The 23105-nt window shown below is 41.8% G+C and overlaps 1 protein-coding gene across 1 annotated transcript in view; it reads right to left on the bottom strand.

Annotated features, from left to right (window-relative positions):
* Nucleotides 1-220: 220 nt before the first annotated feature.
* LOC121568335 (chloride channel protein 2-like) overlaps nt 221-23105 on the bottom strand; it is an 83568-nt gene continuing 60683 nt past the window's right edge. Inside the window, exons 16-23 of the mRNA XM_041878889.2 lie at nt 19468-19601; nt 18570-18760; nt 16599-16716; nt 16228-16298; nt 12940-12978; nt 7338-7442; nt 6276-6362; nt 221-457 (exon numbers count right to left, since the gene is read on the bottom strand). Of these exons, the coding sequence (XP_041734823.2) occupies nt 251-457; nt 6276-6362; nt 7338-7442; nt 12940-12978; nt 16228-16298; nt 16599-16716; nt 18570-18760; nt 19468-19601 (952 nt within the window). The 3' untranslated portion in view covers nt 221-250. The remainder of the gene's footprint in view (nt 458-6275; nt 6363-7337; nt 7443-12939; nt 12979-16227; nt 16299-16598; nt 16717-18569; nt 18761-19467; nt 19602-23105) is intronic.

Raw genomic sequence — 23105 nt, forward strand, 5'->3', positions numbered from 1 at the left:
GGGATGGAGAGGAAGATTAGGAGAGGAAGAAGAGGAGAGAACTCTATATTCCAAAATTAAATATTGATCCAAGCCATGAGGTTGCAGCATCGGTTACGGCTTTGAGGTGGCAGGGGTCTACGCTCCTCCTACTTCTCCAATCTCCTCACCAACACAACTGTCCCCATCCCCATGCACCTGTCCCCATCCCCGTTCCCGTCCCCGTCCCCGTCCACCTGTCCCCATCCCCGTCAACCTATCCCCGTCCACCTCACTTGGACTTCTCGTCAGAGTCGGAGGCCCGGTGCTCCCGGGGGACGGACATGGACTTTCGGCGGTTCCACAGCTTGTGGAGATCTCTGGCTTCGTTCTCGTTGTTTCTAATGGTGCCACTGGTGCCGCTGTCCTGGAAACTGGCCAGAGGGGGGCGCACATTCACCCCCCTCACCGCCACAGAGCCCTCGACGGCCGTCTGCAGCTACAGAGATAATAACAAACAAATAGTGAGTGAACAACGGTCAAGAGACTTGCCCAATCCAAACCCAACCCCTAGCCTGTACACTTTGACATTTAGGGACTACGGGTCACAGTTATTGAGTCCCAGTCAATTTGGGATTTAGTATAAATTAGGCTCGGAATCAGAGAGGACAGATCAATCTGTACAGTGAACAATGATGTATGTAAACCCTGGATTGCTGATGCTTTGTATTGACCAATGAAAGGCTTTGAAGCCACCTGTCGGCCATATTGTCACTCCCCAGAAGAAGAAGTCCTCCATAGGAATGAATTGAATTCTACAGTATTTCAAATAAAGGACCAAATTACATGTACAGTTGAAGTTGGAAGTTTACATACACTTAGGTTGGAATCATTAAAACTTGTTTTTCAACCACTCCACAAATTTCTTGCTAACAAACTATAGTTTTGGTAAGTCGGTTAGGACATCTACTTTGTGCATGACACAAGTAATTTTTCCAACAATTGTTTACAGACAGATTATTTCACTGTATCACAATTCCAGTGGGTCAGAAGTGTACATACACTAAGTTGACTGTGCCTTTAAACATCTTGGAAAATTCCAGAAAATGATGTCATGGCTTTAGAAGCTTCTGATAGGCTAATTGACATCATTTGAGTCAATTGGAGGTGTACCTGTGGATATATTTCAAGGCCTACCTTCAAACTCAGTGCCTATTTGCTTGACATCATGGGAAAATCAAAAGAAATCAGCCAAGACCTCAGAAAAAAAATGGTAGACCTCCACAAGTCTGGTTCATACTTGGGAGCAATTTCCAAACGCCTGAATGTACCACATTCATCTGTACAAACAATAGTATGCAAGTATAAACACCATGGGACCATGCAGCCGTCATACCGCTCAGGAAGGAGACGTGTTCTGTCTCCTAGAGATGAACGTACTTTGGTGTGAAAAGTGCAAATCAATCCCAGAACAACAGCAAAGGACCTTGTGAAGATGCTGGAGGAAACAGGTACAAAAGTACCTATATCCACAGTAAAACGAGTCCTATATCGACATAACCTGAAAGGCCGCTCGGCAAGGAAGAAGCCACTGCTCCAAAACCGCCATAAAAAAGCCAGACTACGGTTTGCAACTGCACATGGGGACAAAGATCGTACTTTTTGGAGAAATGTCCTCTGGTCTGATGAAACAAAAATAGAACTGTTTGGCCATAATGACCATTGTTATGTTTGGAGGAAAAGGGGGTACTTGCAAGCCAAGGAACACCATCCCAACCATGAGGCACGGGGGTGGCAGCATCATGCTGTGGGGGTGCTTTGCTGCAGGAGGGACTGGTGCACTTCACAAACTAGATGGCATCATGAGGAAGGAAAATTATGTGGATATATTGAAGCAACTCAAGACATCAGTCAGGAAGTTAAAGCTTGGTCGCAAATGGGTCTTCCAAATGGACAATGACCCCAAGCATACATCCAAAGTTGTGGCAAAATGGCTTAAGGACAACAAAGTCAAGGTATTGGAGTGGCCATCACAAAGCCCTGACCTCAATCCTATAGAAAATGTGTGGGCAGAACTGAAAAAGCGTGTGTGAGTAAGGAGGCATACAAACCTGACTCAGTTACACCAGCTCTGTCAGGAGGAATGGCCCAAAATTCACCCAACTTATTGTGGGAAGCTTGTGGAAGGCTACCCAAAACGTTTTACCCAAGTTAAACAATTTAAAGGCAATGCTACCAAATATTAATTGAGTGTATGTAAACTTCTGACCCACTGGGAATGTGATGAAAGAAATAAAAGCTGAAATAAATCATTCTCTCTACTATTATTCTGACATTTCACATTCTTAAAATAAAGTGGTGATCCTAACTGACCTAAGACAGGGAATTTGTACTAGGATTAAATGTCAGGAATTGTGAAAAACAGAGTTTAAATGTATTTGGCTAAGGTGTATGTAAACTTCCGACTTCCTGTATTTAAGTATTTTTTGTTGTAGTGGGGACTAGGGTTGGAAAACTACCGGTAATTTACCAAAGTTACTGGAATCTTCAGGAATTTTGGTAATTAACAGAAAACCTATGGGAATCTATCGTAACTTTGGTAATTTATACTTGAATAACTTAATTTTTTTAATTCATATATAGTATTCATATATTATATATGTGTCCATATTTTCCATGAGTTTCTAGTAGATAGACCATATGGTTCAAGAGAAAATAGCCTAATTAATGTAAAAAGCATCGACTCAACAATGGCATTATTTTCAATTCACTCTGCAACTCTTCTGTGTTCACAACTACCACAAGTTTCACGCCAAAACATTGACAACAAATACACTGTACATATTGAAATAGTAAAATAAATAAAGTGTGTTAAAAAATATATAAAGGATATTTCATGCTTAAACCCTCATATTGAACACCAATGGTATTCACTAAGTTGAAGGTTTGTATTTAGGATAATGTTTTACAGCTTTGTCATTCAATTTTGTATTATAATATATTTAAATGTGATAAGGCCACACAAAGGTCCAGAGATTATTACAGACACCTGTTACAGACACTAGATCACATAAATTCCTTGAAAGATACCAAAATTCTGGTAGTTTACTGGTAAACTTCTAAAGTTTCCAGTAATATACCCTCCCTTTGCAACCCTAGTGGGGGCAGTACTTAAAACAATTTTATTTTAAGGAAAATGTTTTTATATATTTTTTAATTTGTATGTTTAGCTCACATAATATAATGTAAAAGTATGCATTAAGGTGTCTGTAATAGAATAAACATGGCCCCAAAAAAGTATACATTAATAAAGGCATTTCTATAGCTTCCCAAATATATTTTTTACAACGGTGGGGGAGTGCCAAGATGGAGGCATGGTGGCTTCAAAACAACGCACCCTGTCAGTCATCTAGGGTATATATAAACCATTGACAGTCACAGTCTTAGGCAAGTGTAGACCAAAGCGGAATGGTGAGGTTTAACCATGGCAATATTACAGGGCGGTTGCTATGGTGTTTATCCTCCCACTCTGCAATCTGTAAACCAAGGAAAAGGAGGATGAAGAGGAGAGTGGAGAGAAACATTATGGAAGTACTCAAACCCCCAGATGTAGGGCTGGCACAATTACCGTTTAGTTATGGATGAAGACTGTCATGGACATAAAGGAACCGTCATAACTGTAATAAATAAATAAATACAACTAATATATTTTTTAGAACAAACAGCTGACTGAATGACAACAATTCAGCAGCAGCACATATATAAATAGATTAATAGAACAGGCTTGGAACCTGTAACTCTGGCAAGTTGACAGGTAAAGTCATGGGTGCACTCGCAATGGCTACCTGGTATTGTGATGCAATAATTTGCATGGTAATATATGTAAAATGTTAATTCAAATTATGTTAACTGATGTGGCTCATGCACTGGAATGTATTTTTTTGTAATGTCAGTGGAGTTGAATTACAATTACATTTTAGTCATTTAGCGACTTATGATAGTGAGCGCATACATTTTCATACATACTGAATCAACAAATCACAGCACATATTTTAGCAAATATTTTACTTCCTGCTTTGCTCCCACGCTAGCAATGATTACCCATTATGCTGTCATTGACTTGAATGGGGACACCTGTTCTCTTCATTCTATTTCTAAGGCAGCACATGCAGTCAGGAGCGGAGGAAAGGAGAAAATGTGTGTAAAAAAATGAAAATAATAATACACATTTTTAAAAATGCTATTCGAACGGTTATTACGGTGACCGCAGTCATTTGGCTGGCCAGTTATCGTCATCCAAAATTCCATGATCGTCACAGCCCTACTAGACGTATAGAATATTTAAATAGACTTTACATCCATGGTGAGAAAGAACGGTTATGGCTTTTATCTTCAATTCTTTAAAAGGACCCCCCCAGGAAGTTGCCGCCACTATTTAAACGTAATTTCCTGTCCTAGAGAAGAAATCCACATGCAAGCCAAGGAACACCATCCCAACTGTGAGGCACGGGGTGGCAGCATCATGCTGTGGGGGTGCTTTGCTGCAGGAGGGACTGGTGCACTTCACAAAATAGATGGCATCATGAGGAAGGGAAATTATGTGGATATATTGAAGCAACTCAAGACATCAGTCAGGAAGTTAAAGCTTGGTCGCAAATGGGTCTTCCAAATGGACAATGACCCCAAGCATACATCCAAAGTTGTGGCAAAATGGCTTAAGGACAACAAAGTCAAGGTATTGGAGTGGCCATCACAAAGCCCTGACCTCAATCCTATAGAACATTTGTGGGCAGACCGAAAAAGCGTGTGTGAGCAAGGAGGCATACAAACCTGACTCAGTTACACCAGCTCTGTCAGGAGGAATGGGCCAAAATTCACCCAACTTATTGTGGGAAGCTTGTGGCAGGCTACCCGAAACGTTTTACCCAAGTTAAACAATTTAAAGGCAATGCTACCAAATATTAATTGAGTGTATGTAAACTTCTGACCCACTGGGAATGTGATGAAAGAAATAAAAGCTGAAATAAATCATTCTCTCTAATATTATAGGGTGGCAGGTAGCTTAGTGGGTAAGAGCGTTGTGCCAGTAACCGAAAGGTCGCTGGTTCTAATCCCCGAGCCGACTAGGTGAAAAATCTGTCGATGTGCCCTTAAGCAAGGCACTTAACCCTAATTGCTCATGTAAGTCGCTCTGGATAAGAGCGTCTGCTAAATGACTAAAATGTAAATGTAATTATTCTGACATTTCACATTCTTAAAATAAAGTGGTGATTTAGTTAGCTCACATAATATAATGTAAAAGTATGCATTAAGGTTTCTGTAATAGAATAAACATGGCCCAAAAAAAGTATACATTAATAAAGGCATTTCTATAGCTTCCCAAATATATTTTTTACAACGGTGGGGGAGTGCCAAGATGGAGGCATGGTGGCTTCAAAACAGCGCCCCCTGTCAGTCATCTAGGGTATATATAAACCATTGACAGTCACAGTCTTAGGCAAGTGTAGACCAAAGCGGAATGGTGAGGTTTAACCATGGCAATATTACAGGGCGGTTGCTATGGTGTTTCTAGGTAATAATATAGGGAGTGTGGCTATGCTACCATGGTAATAAAGTAAAGATGATGACCAAATGTTATGGTTTTGGAACTCAACATTTATTGGCCCCAACAATAACCCTGATCAGACATTCCACCCCTCTCCTTCCCCAACCATGACAGACGTCTGGGAAACAACTGTTTCTAGGCAGACACATGTTTCTCACTTACACACACAGACGCACACATACACACCCTCCCGTGTACCCAGTTACTAGAATGCATAAGGAGAGCTGAATGCAGCAGTGCTGTGTGACAGAGACAAGAGGAGAGGAGAGGCGAAGAGAGGAGACAAGAGGAGAGGCAAGTTGAGGCCAAAATGTCAGCCAGTGGAACAACACTGTGCTTAGCAACAATCCCCAGGTTACAGCCAACTGACAAAGACAGACTGCCTCCGCCTGATTTGATTGTGAAGAGAGAGACAGAGAGAGAGAGAGAGAGAGAGAGAGAGAGACTGCAAGGAACATTAACCAGTCATTTGTCTCGCTGTCTGTCACATAACAAGGCACCGAAGGAATGGAGCTTATTAATGCTGACGGTGTGTGTGTGTGTGAGTGATGGTGATGACAGTTATGCTGATGATGGTGACAGTGAGAAAGACGATGATAATGGAGATAGCTATGACAATGGTGGCTGTTGTGATGCTGTAATTGATGATGATGATGATGATGGGACAGTGTCATGTTGATGTGGTCAACCCCAGGTGATCTGTGTCACTCACCTCTTTGAGGGACACCACTCCGATGAGTCGTCCAATGCTGGTGACATAGGCATGGTCCAACCCCAGCAGAGAGAAGATGGTGTGGGTCTAGGGACAAGAGAACAATACACTTAGAACCCATATTTAGAAGACTTAGAACCAACATCTATAACACTTAGAACCATGGATTCCCTTTTGACATTCATATGGAGGCCCATTTGAACCACAAAACAGTAAACATCTGAAAGCAGCTATTAAACTACAGCAGTTAGTGCATTAGAACAGTCAGCTCAGTGGTCACTGACAGGCTACATGGGGTGCAGGCTCCTTCCTCATTCAACTAATGAAGTAATCAAAAGTAATCACCTTGATTAGTGTAATCAGGTGTTTGAGCACCACTGAGCTAGATTATTGTGAAAGGTACAACACCCTACTGATACTGTAAGCTGCTAGAACCTCAAGTGAACCACACAGACAGCAGCTTGAGCCTAAACCCAAATCACAGGGAATACAACATTTACGTCATTTAGCAGACGCTCTTATCCAGAGCGACTTACAGTTAGTGAATACATCTTTTTTTTTTTTTTTTTTATACTGGCCCCCCGTGAGAATCGAACCCACAACCCTGGCGTTGCAAACGCCATGCTCTATCAACTGAGCTACATCCCTGCCAGCCATTCCCTCCCCTACCCTGGACGACTTGTGCGCCGCCCATGAGTCTCCCGGTCGCGGCCGGCTGCGACAGAGCCTGGATTCGAACCAGGATCTCTAGTGGCACAGTTAGCACTGCGATGCAGTGCCTTAGACCACTGCGCCACTCAGGAGTACAACCTTATTGTACAACAACCTTATTGTTATTTAAATATTTAATGCAATGGGATTTATCCATTAGACGCAAGAGAACAAACACCAGTGTCCATAAGTCACACACAAACATGTGTGTGCTTGCACTGCAGTGGCAATAATAGCATTAAAACTGGACTATCCATCTACAATACTAATTTTACAAAACAATCCTGGAGCTATTTAGTGAAAAGGGGGTACTGAGCAGTATAACAGAGATAGACAGACAGACAGACAGACCTTATGTAGTGAGGTGTGCTCCACCAGTTGGATGGGGGCGGGGTCGATCATGCAGTTGTCGAAATTCACGTGCTCGTCAAGCTGGTTCTCCTCCCACTCTGCAATCTGTAAACCCAAGGAAAAGGAGGATGAAGAGGAGAGTGGAGAGAAACATTATGGAAGTACTCAAACCCCCAGATGTAGGGCTGGCACAATTACCGTTTAGTTATGGATGAAGACTGTCATGGACATAAAGGAACCGTCATAACTGTAATAAATAAATAAATACAACTAATATATTTTTTAGAACAAACAGCTGACTGAATGACAACAATTCAGCAGCAGCACATATATAAATAGATTAATAGAACAGGCTTGGAACCTGTAACTCTGGCAAGTTGACAGGTAAAGTCATGGGTGCACTCGCAATGGCTACCTGGTATTGTGATGCAATAATTTGCATGGTAATATATGTAAAATGTTAATTCAAATTATGTTAACTGATGTGGCTCATGCACTGGAATGTATTTTTTTGAATGGGGACACCTGTTCTCTTCATTCTATTTCTAAGGCAGCACATGCAGTCAGGAGCGGAGGAAAGGAGAAAATGTGTGTAAAAAAATGAAAATAATAATACACATTTTTAAAAATGCTATTCGAACGGTTATTACGGTGACCGCAGTCATTTGGCTGGCCAGTTATCGTCATCCAAAATTCCATGAACGTCACAGCCCTACTAGACGTATAGAATATTTACATCCATGGTGAGAAAGAACGGTTATGGCTTTTATCTTCAATTCCTTAAAAGGTCATTAAAATTGACATTATCCAATTAATTATGATAATTTTCTGAATAAAAAAAAGGGGGAGGTGCAAAAACACAAGTTCACACCCTCTATTTTAATTTGCTCCATGGCTCAGGTGGCCAAGTGGACACAAGGCTGTTTTGCTCATCTCAGTCACAAAGAGGAATAACTTTGCAGCTGTTTCTGATTAATAAACAATGTCATGCTGGTGGGTGGTAACATTGAAATAAAACCCAGCGCTGAAATGAAACGTAGGCTGAAAATAATTTGTACATCATATCATAGGAAAAGACACTGCATTCACAAGGATTTGCACGAAGTGCGCTTTTTGGATTTGTCACTTCAAGCCCAAATATATCATACTTTGACAAAAAAAATGACTTATTGACTTCAATTGTTGTGCAACATCACGGGTTGATAAAAGTCAATTTGCGCTTTTATTTCAGAAGACAAAATGTTACCCGTTTCAGGAAACTAGGCGTAGAAGTCACGACTTCACAGGAGAGCCATTTGAATGTTTTTTATTTATTTATTTTGATCAAAATGTGTTTTTTGGCAGAAATGCCTTCTGGAACATTTGAACTTTCATGTGCCTTAATAACAAACTTGTATGCCATCTGTAAATACGAATAAAGTTGTTGAATTAAGAGCCTAGTCGTTTAGCCACAGAAATAGACAGGAACCTTCCCGCTAGCCATGATTGGCTGAGATAATGAGTGGGCTGGACATGCCGAGAGATGAGTTTCAGATTGGTCTGCAGTGTAGCATTTTGTGTCTATAAAATGAGCTGCTCATTATGCTTAGATACTCCTTTGTACTGCAGTTTTTTCGAAATATATAATATTAGCCATGGAGAACTGCAAATATGTTGCTATTGCGCTCAATAACATTGCTGCCCTGAATTTATCAGGCGCTATCGACAAAGTTGTGATGGACTACTTTCTGGGGGACGATCGTGCCATGCTGACTCTCTCTGACTCTGAAAATGAATCAGACGATGAGGAAATCCCTGATTTAGGTAAAAACATTTTCATTGAAGAAGACATTGTAGAGTCTTCTGATGACAGTGATGGGGAAGAAACGGCGACCAACAGTGTTGTTGTCACAGAAGAAGTTGACTGAGTTTTTAAATCAGTGGAATGTCTGGTAGAAGCAGGGTATGATAAGGAGATGAATAGAATTCTGGCGTTTGATTGCAAATGCAGAGGGAGTGGAAAAGAGAACACAGAAGGCTGATGATCTGATGAATCTTATGGCATTGCACACGGTCAGTGTGAACCAGAGTGACTTGACAAAATGGAAACGACACAGGACGTCTTATTTAATGAAAGGGGTTGCAATCTGCCGTGAAGCGTTCATCCATGTATACGGATAAGAGTCTAGCTACAGTTTCAGATACTATACCATTTCACATTGCTAGTTATAGCCTAATGTTAGCTAGCTAACATTGAACCTATTTGGTTAACTTTAGCTAGCTATGACAATCGGTTTGTATTGCTAGTACTCCATGGATTGGGATTATGGTTAATTGTTTAGCTAGCTAGCTACAGTGGGGAAAAAAAGTATTTAGTCAGCCACCAATTGTGCAAGTTCTCCCACTTAAAAAGATGAGAGAGGCCTGTAATTTTCATCATAGGTACACGTCAACTATGACAGACAAATTGAGAAAAAAAAATCCAGAAAATCACATTGTAGGATTTTTTATGAATTTATTTGCAAATTATGGTGGAAAATAACTATTTGGTCACCTACAAACAAGCAAGATTTCTGGCTCTCACAGACCTGTAACTTATTATTTAAGAGGCTCCTCTGTCCTCCACTCGTTACCTGTATTAATGGCACCTGTTTGAACTTGTTATCAGTATAAAAGACACCTGTCCACAACCTCAAATAGTCATACTCCAAACTCCACTATGGCCAAGACCAAAGAGCTGTCAAAGGACACCAGAAACAAAATTGTATACCTGCACCAGGCTGGGAAGACTGAATCTGCAATAGGTAAGCAGCTTGGTTTGAAGAAATCAACTGTGGGAGCAATTATTAGGAAATGGAAGACATACAAGACCACTGATAATCTCCCCTCAATCTGGGGCTCCACGCAAGATCTCACCCCCGTGGGGTCAAAATGATCACAAGAACAGTGAGCAAAAATCCCAGAACCACACGGGGGGACCTAGTGAATGACCTGCAGAGAGCTGGGACCAAAGTAACAAAGCCTACCATCAGTAACACACTACGCCGCCAGAGGACTCAAATCCTGCAGTGCCAGACGTGTCCCCCTGCTTAAGCCAGTACATGTCCAGGCCCGTCTGAAGTTTGCTAGAGTGCATTTGGATGATCCAGAAGAGGATTGGGAGAATGTCATATGGTCAGATGAAACCAAAATAGAACTTTTTTGGTAAAAACTCAACTCTTCGTGTTTGGAGGACAAATAATGCTGAGTTGCATCCAAAGAACACCATACCTACTGTGAAGCATGGGGTGGAAACATCATGCTTTGGGGCTGTTTTTAAGCAAAGGGACCAGGACGACTGATCCGTGTAAAGGAAAGAATGAATGGGGCCATGTATCGTGAGATTTTGAGTGAAAAACCTCCTTCCATCAGCAAGGGCATTGAAGATGAAACTTGGCTGGGTCTTTCAGCATGACAATGATCCCAAACACACCGCCTGGGCAACGAAGGAGTGGCTTCGTAAGAAGCATTTCAAGGTCCTGGAGTGGCCTAGCCAGTCTCCAGATCTCAACCCCATAGAAAATCTTTGGAGGGAGTTGAAAGCCCCAAAACATCACTGTTCTAGAGGAGATCTGCATGGAGGAATGGGCCAAAATACCAGCAACAGTGTGTGAAAACCTTGTGAAGACTTACAGAAAACGTTTGACCTGTGTCATTGCCAACAAAGGGTATATAACAAAGTATTGAGAAACTTTTGTTATTGACCAAATACTTATTTTCCTCCATAATTTGCAAATAAATTCATAAAAAATCCTACAATGTGATTTTCTGGAAAAAAAATTCTCATTTTGTCTGTCATAGTTGACGTGTACCTATGATGAAAATTACAGGCCTCTCTCATCTTTTTAAGTGGGAGAACTTGCACAATTGGTGGCTGACTAAATACTTTTTTTCCCCACTGTACATGTCTAAACAAAAGACCCCAAGTTAAAGCTTACTGTTAGATAGCTAGCTGACCACTCATCAAGGTAGCCAGGTGTGTCTGACGGTGATTACGACTATCTATTGTACAATAATGCTAAAATATTTGCATCTGAAATGTGTCTTTCAGCATCAATAGAACATGCCTGTCTCTCCTCCACTAGTCATACAAGGAGAATTGTCTAATGCCTCCCATCAAAAAGAGAGCTGGCCCAAGCAAGCACAGGTTACACCTGAAGCATGAGGACTTGCAGCGAGTGGTTAACTTCATCAACAACTACCCAGAGGATAATGCAATAGTATTACCAGGACGCCACCCGAATATAGATTCCCTTGTTCATGCGTGGTTCGGACGGACCAGTCATCAGCACTATCTGCAGTGCCTCTATTCAAATGACTCTCTCCTAACACACACGCCATACCTTGCTACTATTATTATTTTTTATCCTGCTGCTCAGCCACTTTACCCCTGATTGTATGGATATACCTACCTCATCTATCACAGATATCGTTATTGATATTGTTCTTGTATATACTGTATATTATTTTAATTATATTGACACTATCTATTTCTGATATTGCTAACTATTTGGCTGTACCGTTTACACCTTCTGTAGAGACCCATCCACTTAGCAAGATGTGGCTGGGGGTTATAGCATTTCTTTCATATGACCCATCAATTTAGACAAGTGTGTCTGGGTAAGCGTCATCTAATATTTATAAAATATTTTTATCTGGACACTTTCTGTTTACCTGGAAGTTTTCCTTATTGTAGGCCACTACTTTGACCACTTTCAGTCTTCATCTTTACTACACTACTCACTATCTAGCACATTACCTCATGTGAATCCTTAAAGACATTTGTGGGGCTGGCTTAAGAGGGTGTGAACAATGTTGAATGGATGTAGACAAAGGAGAGCTCTCTAGTAGGTACCAAAACATTCAAAGGCTTTTTTCTCAAAAGTGAGTTTACAAGTTTATCAACTTTCAAAGCATAATTACTTTCCCATTGTTCCTCAAAAATGCAGTGTATGTTATACCATGTTGTAGCTCTGAGTCTGTACTTTTATCCAATGTAAAAAACTAAATTTCAAATGTTGCTACATAAGACCGATTTGAGCCAGTCGGTCACAAATCATTCCTTTTGGAATAGACATTAAACTCCAGTGATTGTTACCTATATTGGCTTCCTCAAATCTAAATGCTAATAGCTTAGCAAATATGAGAGTGATATGCATAATAAGCATGGTAGCAGTTGAAACGGAAATGTGAAATTATAGATAATTATAGATAGTGGAAAAATCTCAGACTATTTAAATTGACCTACAACCAAGAATTTCAGCTTTAATCTAAAATCCAATCATTCCTAATATCAACCAAATCACTTTGCAAACCCCAACGCTAATTTAAATCCCTATCCAAACATCAACCCTAATCTCAATCCCTATCCAAACTCCACTTTAAACCTTGGTGGTTTCCTCTTTTATGTGGCTACACAGTGTCTGGCTGTGGTCCCTGGTGCAGAGATAATAGATACCCATAGAGATTCCAGCTTTGATAAGGCTCTTCATAGCAATACACTGTTGCATAGACATAGACAGCACTGATACATCCTGAGAGAAAAGGGAGAAAGAGGGAGAGAAAGTGTGTAGTAGGGTCTCACCTCTCTGATGGTCATGTCATCATCCACATCGAAGTCATCCTGAGAGGAGAGGGACAGGAAACAGATCAACACACTTACACTGCAAACAAAAAGACTTGTATGCACGCCCGCAAACAAACACTACAGACAAGCGATCAATGGTTCAAGATTGTATTTCTATAATCTACACATACTACCGTTCAAAAGTTTGGGGTCACTTAGAAATGTCCTTGTTTTCGAAATAAAGGCAATTTTTTTGTCCATTTAAAATAACATCAAATTGATCAGAAATACAGTGTAGACATTGTTAATGTTGTAAATGGCTATTGTAGCTGGAAACGGCTGATTTTTAATGGAATATCTACATAGGCATATCGAGGCCCATTATCAGCAACCATCAGTCCTGTGTTCCAATGGCACGTTGTGTTTGCTAATCCAAGTTGATCATTTTAAAAGGCTAATTGATCATTAGAAAACAATTTTTTTGCAATTATGTTAGCACAGCTGAAAACTGTTGTGCTGATTAAAGAAGCAATAAAACTGGCCTTCTTGAGACCAGTTGAGTATCTGGAGCATCAGCAATTGTGGGTTCGATTACAGGCTCAAAATGGCCAGAAACAAATAACTTTCTTCTGAAACTCGTCAGTCTATTCTTGTTCTGAGAAATGAAGGCTATTCCATGCGAGAAATTGCCAAGAAACTGAAGATCTCGTACAACGTTGTGTACTACTCCCTTCACAGAACAGCGCAAACTGGCTCTAACCAGAATAGAAAGAGGAGTGGGAGGCCCCGGTGCACAACTGAGCAAGAGGACAAATACATTAGAGTGTCTAGTTTGAGAAACAGATGCCTCACAGGTCCTCAACTGGCAGCTTCATTATATAGTACCCGCAAAACACCAGTCTCAACGTCAACAGTGAAGAGGCGACTCCGGGATGCTGACCTAGGCAGAGTTGCAAAGAAAAAGCCATACCTCAGACTGGCCAATAAAAATAAAATATTAAGATGGGCAAAATAACACAGACACTGAACAGAGGAAGATTGGAAAAAAGTGATATGGACAGACGAATCGAAGTTTGAGGTGTTCGGATCACAAAGAAGAACATTTGTGAGACGCATACCAAATGAAAAGATGCTGGAGGAGTGCTTGATGCCATCTGTCAAGCATGGTGGAGGCAATGTGATGGTCTGGGGGTGCTTTGGTGGTGGTAAAGTGGGAGATTTGTACAGGGTAAAAGGGATCTTGAAGAAGGAAGGCTATCACTCCATTTTGCAACGCCATGCCATACCCTGTGGACGGCGCTTGATTGGAGCCAATTTCCTCCTACAACAGGACAATGACCCAAAGCACAGCTCCAAACTATACAATAACTATTTAGGGAAGAAGCAGTCAGCTGGTATTCTGTCTATAATGGAGTGGCCAGCACAGTTACCGGATCTCAACCCTATTGAGCTGTTGTGGGAGCAGCTTGACCGTATGGTACGTAAGAAGTGCCCATCAAGCCAATCCAACTTGTGGGAGGTGCTTCAGGAAGCAAGGGGTGAAATCTCTTCAGATTACCTCAACAAATTGACAACTAGAATGCCAAAGGTCTGCAAGGCTGTAATTGCTGCAAATGGAGGATTCTTTGACGAAAGTAAAGTTTGAAGGACACAATTATTATTTCAATTACAAATCATTATTTCTGACCTTATCAATGACTACATTTCCTATGCATTTTGCTATATTTCCTATTCAAACTAATTTCATGTATGTTTTCATGGAAAACAAGGACATTTCTAAGTGACCCCAAACTTTTGAATGGTAGTGTATATGATGAACGGATGCTTTTATGATATATGGATGCGTCATACATGTAATCTATGGATTTGAGAAAGTCAATGTTTAATGACATAAAACCTTGAAATATTTCATTTCCAGATTGCTGTTCTCTTGACTATTGATGAATAAAACAATTACCATTTTATAATTTGTCAGGGGGGGTACATACAAAATGTTATCATTTTGTATATGTTGTAATCATCACTCTTAGTTCAGAATTGGGCAGTTGTTTCATTGATGGACATTCATGGCTGTTTGAGCGTAGCATCGTTGGTAATTGGACAGCGTATCATGGTTTATGGTGTCATTTTCCAGATATTTCAAATAATGCCTCCTCTCATGCATCATGGTTTCCTTGGTGGTTGTAATTGTAATTGCTTTGTCATTGAACAGGAGGACTACAACTGCCCGTCTTACCAGCAGGACGTACTTCTGATTTCTGTTGTCCTACCGCTCCCATCCCAACCCCCACCCTTCCCTCCATCTTCAGTATGACATATGTCTTCATGGCAAGTTGTATGAACAACTATAGAAGATGAAAAGGGGAGGAGTTTGGTTATGTGGAGGGGCGGACTGTAGCGCTCCAGGCCCCACCCACGAACCAGCAGAAGATCACTGATTGGACGCCTCTAATGAAATGGCTGATGATGGACGGCGTAGCAGCATGCTTTGGTTGAACCGCCACATCCCTTAAGTTGCCCGCAACTTAACCACACCACCCTGACCACGGAAAGACCACGTTTGTACCACATAGACATGGTTTGTAGTCTTTTGGGGTTTAAGGTGTCATAGCTAGAGAGGCGGTCGAGTTCTCCACGACCCCTACTGACCTCTTGACCAATCAGTTTGCATTCTGACGATGAGGTCAGAGTGAAAACTACCTAACAGCCAATCAGAAGAGGAAGACTATGTGTCAGAGGTCAGTAAGGGTTCACAGACAGTGAGGAGGGCGTTCAACACATTTGTCTCGATGGCACAGATCGGCATGGCTCAGCTCGGCTAGGCATGGATTAGCCCTGCAGCGGATGGCGATTGGTTAACTGGATGGCTGACCAGTTGCTGGGCAGTTTCCTGGGGCATTCCCAGCATTCTTACCACAACGGATATCCTGACGCGCTTGGGTGGCCTCCTAAACTCCGGAGTCGCAGAGCTCGATGCATTGCCCTCTATGTTGATGTTGACATTGTTGTTCTTCCAGCGGCCAAAGACAAGAACAACATTAACACAACACCTCCGCCACGCCGGGACTATGGACCCCCTAACTCTGAAGCTCCCCCAACTCTCAAAAAATAGAGTCATGCCAAACCCAAGTGGAGGTGTGGAGGCTTGAGTTGGAGGTGTCAGTCAGAGAGAGTGGACAGGAAGTGATTATGTGTAGGAGAGCGATCGTGAACTTATAGAAGAGAAGTGGGAGAGTTTGTATAGGAGGTAGGAGGAGTGAGGAGTGTGTGTGTGTGTGTGTGTGTGTTTTCAGACAGGTGTCTCACCTCCAAGCCTTCTATATCAGGTTTGACACAGAAGAGGTTCTTTAAGGTTCTGCCAGAGTGGTCCTGTGGACCTGAGAGAGAGACAGAGAGAGAGAGAGAGAGACTATTGAAGTAGCTCGAAGTCAATCAAAAAGTACTTAGTTGTTACTTAATAATTCTTAAAAGTCTAAGCCGTTGGGGGGGGGGGGGTTCTAAGCTGACATATGGTTTTGCTGGTAATACCATGGATCCTTTAGCTATTTTATTTTGAATTTTAGGAGCCCTTTTGGAATAAAAAATAAATAAAATAAAATAATTTGAGAGACATGGAAGGAGAGATAGAGACCATTGATGTTGGTAATACAAGTTCCTCTGTGTGTGTTTGTTCTTACTTGTGGGCATGGGTATCTCAGTAGGGCGGTCCACCAGAGAGGGTCTCTTCAGGGCCGGCTTCAGTGGTTTCATGGATGGGGTAGGGGTGGGACTGAAGGAAGACTCCTCTGTGGAGATCTACACACACACACACACACACACACACGTTACTATTCATGGGTTGCATGTTTCGTCACTATATTGTTTTGAACGTTTTTTTGGACTGACGCCCGACTGAGCATTCTATTCAATGCATCGTCAATGAGCGCTGATTAAGATTTCATCAAAAGTGCATTACAGTGGCATGGAAATAATATGACATTCAACAGGAGGCAAATAATTAGTAGGGAAACATTTTGATGTCGCCAGATTAACTTTAGACGCAGTATAACGTTAGCTAGCTTGCTAAGATTGAGGAGATGCCACTGGATTGTAGCTAGCTAACGTTAGCATTGCTAGCTATTTTTGACTAACTTTTCAAGCTAATGACAACATTGCCATCTGTCTAAAGTAAATTTGACGACATGATAATGCTGACAAAGTTGTTTCTTACTAAATATTTCACTACTTTAGCAATGTCATCGGATTTTTAGGCACTATAGTGTAATGTTGACAAAATAGTATCCAGAATGACTGGGTTTTTCACCACTTTAGGGCACCACTATGCCGCCGCCGCCGGCAGAGGGCGGCTTGAGAACGTTCATAACAATGGCATAACGCGACCGATTGACGGAGGTGCAACCTATGAATACACTCTGAATACATATAATCAATAGTACAGTTCATGCTGTACCTACATGTAATTGCCAAAATAAAGGAAACACAATTGGCTTGAGATAAATAAATAAATAGGTAATTTAGCAGACGCTCTTATCCAGAGCGACTTACAGGAGCAATTAGGGTTAAGTGCCTTGCTCAAGGGCACATGGACAGATTTTTCACCTAGTCGGCTCGGGGATTAGAACCAGCGACCTTTCGGTTACTGGCACAACGCTCTTAACCACTAAGCTACCTGGTGACTGAGACGCGCGCGCACACACACACACACACACACACACACACACACACACACACACACACACACACACACACACACACACACACACACACACACACACACACACACACACACACACACACACACACACACACACACACACACACACACACACACACACACACACACACACACACACACACACACACACACACACACACACACACACACACACACACACCCTTTAAACCCCCTATGCTCCTTTGAGACCTCTCTATCAAAGTCACTGAGATCTCTTCTTCTAGTCATTGTAGCCAAAATAATGGGCAATTGGGAATTTTTATATATGACCATAAGCATGATGGGATGCAAAGTATATTGAAAGCAGGTGCTTCCACCAGGTGTGGTTCCTGAGTTAATTAAGCAGTTAACATCCCATCACGCTTATGGTCATATATACAAATTCCCAATTGCCCATTATTTTGGCTACAATGACTAGAAGAAGAGATCTCAGTGACTTTGATAGAGAGGTCTCAAAGGAGCATAGGGGGTTTAAAGGGTGTGTGTGTGTGTGTGCGCGCGTCTCAGTCACCAGATCCCAACCCAACTGAACAGTTATGAGAGATTCTGGAGCGGCGCCTGAGACAGGGTTTCTCTTTCTCTGTCAGTTTCTCTTTCTGTCTGTTTCTCTTTCTCTGTCAGTCTCTCTTTCTCTCGATCTCTATATCTGTCTCTTTTTCTCTGTCTGTCTCTCTCTCTGTATGTTTCTTTATTTCTCTCTGTCTCTCGTTCTCTTACTGAAAGGCTTGTCAAAACTCTTTCTCTCACAGATATATCAACCATGAGACTAGAATAATTTCATATAGTTTTATTTCCCCTTTCACTATGAAGAGTGCCTAGGTTTTCCTATCCTCCTTCACTGATCCAGTCTTCAAGACTGTGTGGGTAAGCACCACAGCTTATACTGATGTATTTGTACTTTGACCTTACTGACCTGGAAGCGGACCTCCTGGTTGACCATGGTGGAGCCGTCCTCGCTGCTTGGGTGGGAGACCATCGACAGGCGCTTCTTCTCAGCAGTAGCCCGGTCTCTCATGTACTTCAGCCTCCGTGGTCGGCCCAGCTGTAGGGACAGGAGGGCCTGGAGCTGGGCACGCTCAATAGAACCCAGCAGGATCATCGACTCTGAGGGATGAACAAGGGAGGGAGGGAGGGAGGGAGGAAGGGGGGGTAGAGGGGGTAGAGGGGGTAGAGGGGGAGGGGGAGAGAAAGAGAGGAACGTGAGGGGAAGCAAAGGAGAAATGGATGGAGAGAAATATAAGACGAGAGAGCAAGTAAGAAGGGAGTGAGGGGTGAAGAGAGGACAGTGATGATGGGCAGAGGAGATGAAGAATGGAAGAGAGGAGAAATGGAAAGAGAGGTGCCAGGAGATTAGAGTGAGCGAAGAGGGGGAGGACAAATTGGGAGGATGGGATGGAGAGAGAGAGAGGTCTTTTAGAACAGTAGTTAATGTGCAGACTGCAGGGGACTCCTAACACATCACAACACCATGGTGAGTTATGTAACCGAGAACAGCCAGGAGTCTGAGTGTGTGTGTGTGTAAAATAGGGTACAGTACAGTGTGTATGAGGGGGTATGTTTGTTTGTTTTAAATAATTGCCTTTGTGTGTGGAATTTGTTTATTATATCTTGGTTAAATGGCCCAGCTAATTGCTTTGGCATCGCTGCACAATTATGACAGACTTTATAAGAATATTATCATAACTTGAATGTATGTGTGGGGGAGCATTTATTTGACTGAAAATGTTCTGTAGTGTCTGTAATGTGTGTGTGTGTACGTGTCTACATCTGTAAGGTATGAGTGTGTGTTTGTGGGTGTCTGTGTGTCTCACCACTGGACTCGAGCAGGGCCAGGGTCTTGAGGTGTCCAGCCAGCAGTACATCATGCAGGTCTCTGTAGCAGCAATTGAGGGTGATGTACGTCACATCCCTGATCATGATGTCCTCCACACGAATATTATACTTCCTGATAGGAGAGAGGGATGACGAGGGGAGGAGTGGAGGAGAGGGAGGGGGTATTAGCACCACCTATACAGTCAGTACAGGTTTCCATTGACTCAGGTTTATTAGACAAAAGCAATGTCGCAAAATAAGAAATGTTCTAAAGATTGACAGGGGTGGATTTTTCTTTTGCCAAACTTTCTTTATTGCGAGAAATGATGGAAACAGTGTTTTTCAAAAAAATGATGATTGCCGAATAATTCTTAAGGTACGCGGGGCACGTGATGTCATCACGTAACTATAAAGCTCCCACTTGTAGGTTTTTGTGAAAAAGTAAAAAATAATTGTACGTGTGACGTCATTACGTCTGGCTGATTTTTGGACAAAAGATAGTTAAATGGAAATGCACCGTAGCAGGCAGTTGTCACATCTATTTTCTATGCAAACTTTCTAAATGTCGACCAAAAATAATTGGACAAGTTGATGGAAACATAGCTTGTGAGTGATGACTGTTTGAAAATGGGAACAAAAGGTTAACACTCAGGTAGCCTGAGGAAGTTCAGGAGTAAAAACAAACAAAATATAACTATTGTAAAATTGACTGTGTCCATAGAATGTACAGTGGGCTCCAAAATTACTGGCTCCCCTGACTGGCAATGCACAAACAATACTTAAAAAATATAAACAATATAATTATAGAGAAACTCGAAATACCAACATGTGAGAAATACTGTACTTTATTAATGTTTCAATGGAACCAACCAAAATCATACAATTATTTAATACAAAATAAATGTCACCAAAATCAAGGTTTCATAATTATTGGCACTCCTCATTTAGTACTTAGTGCAATCACCTCTGGCAAGGATAACAGCATGGAGTCTTTTCCTGTAATGTTTGACAAGGTTAAGGAACACATTTGGAGGGATTTTGGACCATTCCTCTATGCAGATCCTTTCAAGATCCTTCACATTGTTGGGTTTGCGCTTATCAACTGCCCTCCTCAACTCAGCCCACAGATTTTTGATTGGATTGAGGTCCGGCGACTGAGATGGCCATGGCAGAACATTGATTTTGTTGTCACAGAACCATTTCTGTGTGGATCTTGAGGTATGTTTTGGGTCATTGTCTTGTTGGAAAGTCCACCTACGGCCAAGTACCAGCCTTCTGGCAGAGGCAACCAGATTGTCAGCCAAATTGCCTGATACTTGGTGGAATTCATAATGCCATCAATCTTAACCAGTGCCCCTGGACCTCTGGAATTAAAACAGCCCCAAAACATCACTGACCCACCACCATATTTCACCGTGGGTATGAGGTGCCTCTCCTTGTATGCATCTCTGTTTCGACGCCAAACATGCCGATGCTGTATCTGACCAAAACATTCAATTTTGGTCTCATCTGACGAGAGCACCTTCTTCCAGTCATAATTTAAATGACGTTTGGCAAACTCCAAGCGCTTGCGTCTGTGTCTTGGGGTCAGAAAGGGCTTTCTTCTGGCAACCCTTCCAAAGAGCCTGTGGTTGTGGAGGTGGCGTCTGATGGTGCTTTTTGAAACCTGGTGACCCCAAGACGCCACCAAGGCTTGCAATTCTTTCACAGTGATTCTTGGGGATTTTGTTGCTTCTCTCACCATCCTCCTCCCTATCCTGGGGGGCAAAATGCATTTGTGTCCTCTACCCGTGAGGTTTTCAACTGTTCCATATCTTTGTATTTTTTAAAATAATTTCCCTGACAGTGCTCAGTGGTATATTCAATCAAATGTTTGTGGATCTTCTTGTAGCCATTACCAGATTTATGAAGGTCTACGACCATCTGTCTCTTTTGAACTGCCAGTTCTTTTGTTTTCTTCATGGTGTTGGATGACAAAGGGATATTGCATGCGTACTACCTCATGTCTATACCCTAGTGAAACAGGAAGTGATGTAATGGCTCAATATAGTTACTTAAGACTTAGATAAACTTAAATAATGGGAATTTAATTCCTGGTTTAATTTTGGTAGATGTTATTTACAATAATCTTTAAGGGTGCCATTAATTGTGAAACCCTGATTTGGAGGACATTGAATTTTAATTAAATCAATAAATGATTTTGGTGGGTTCCATTGGAACATTAATATAGTACAGTATTTCTCACATGTTGTTATTTTGAGTTTATCTCTATAATTATATTGTTTATATTTTTAAAGTATTGTTTGTGCATTGCCAGTCAGGGGTGCCAGTAATTTTGGAGCCCACTGTATATAGTATGTATAAGCTGGAAGTAGAGGCCTAAGCGTTGTTGTTCACTAGTTTACTCCAACTAGGGGAGGGGTGGTGGGGTTGGAAAGTAATAAAGGAAAATATATTTTAAAAAAAGGATATGTATATACAGTGGGGAAAAAAAGTATTTAGTCAGCCACCAATTGTGCAAGTTCTCCCACTTAAAAAGATGAGAGAGGCCTGTAATTTTCATCATAGGTACACGTCAACTATGACAGACAAATTGAGGAAAAAAAATCCAGAAAATCCCATTGTAGGATTTTTAATGAATTTATTTGCAAATTATGGTGGAAAATAAGTATTTGGTCACCTACAAACAAGCAAGATTTCTGGCTCTCACAGACCTGTAACTTCTTCTTTAAGAGGCTCCTCTGTCCTCCACTCGTTACCTGTATTAATGGCACCTGTTTGAACTTGTTATCAGTATAAAATACACCTGTCCACAACCTCAAACAGTCACACTCCAAACTTCACAATGGCCAAGACCAAAGAGCTGTCAAAGGACACCAAAAACAAAATTGTAGACCTGCACCAGGCTGGGAAGACTGAATCTGCAATAGGTAAGCAGCTTGGTTTGAAGAAATCAACTGTGGGAGCAATTATTAGGAAATAGAAGACATACAAGACCACTGATAATCTCCCTCGATCTGGGGCTCCACGCAAGATCTCACCCCCATGGGGTCAAAATGATCACAAGAACGGTGAGCAAAAATCCCAGAACCACACGGGGGACCTAGTGAATGACCTGCAGAGAGCTGGGACCAAAGTAACAAAGCCAACCATCAGTAACACACTACGCCGCCAGGGACTCAAATCCTGCAGTGCGAGACGTGTCCCCCTGCTTAAGCCAGTACATGTCCAGGCCCGTCTGAAGTGCATTTGGATGATCCAGAAGAGGATTGGGAGAATGTCATATGGTCAGATGAAACCAAAATATAACTTTTTGGTAAAAACTCAACTCGTCATGTTTGGAGGACAAAGAATGCTGAGTTGCATCCAAAGAACACCATACCTACTGTGAAGCATGGGGTTGGAAACATCATGCTTTGGGGCTGTTTTTCTGCAAAGGGACCAGGACGACTGATCCGTGTAAAGGAAAGAATGAATGGGGCCATGTATCGTGAGATTTTGAGTGAAAACCTCCTTCCATCAGCAAGGGCATTGAAGATGAAACGTGGCTGGGTCTTTCAGCATGACAATGATCCCAAACACACCGCCCGGGCAACGAAGGAGTTGCTTCGTAAGAAGCATTTCACGGTCCTGGAGT

Source organism: Coregonus clupeaformis, chromosome 6 (assembly GCF_020615455.1).
Source record: "Coregonus clupeaformis isolate EN_2021a chromosome 6, ASM2061545v1, whole genome shotgun sequence".
In the NCBI taxonomy this organism is placed as follows: Eukaryota; Metazoa; Chordata; class Actinopteri; order Salmoniformes; family Salmonidae; genus Coregonus; species Coregonus clupeaformis.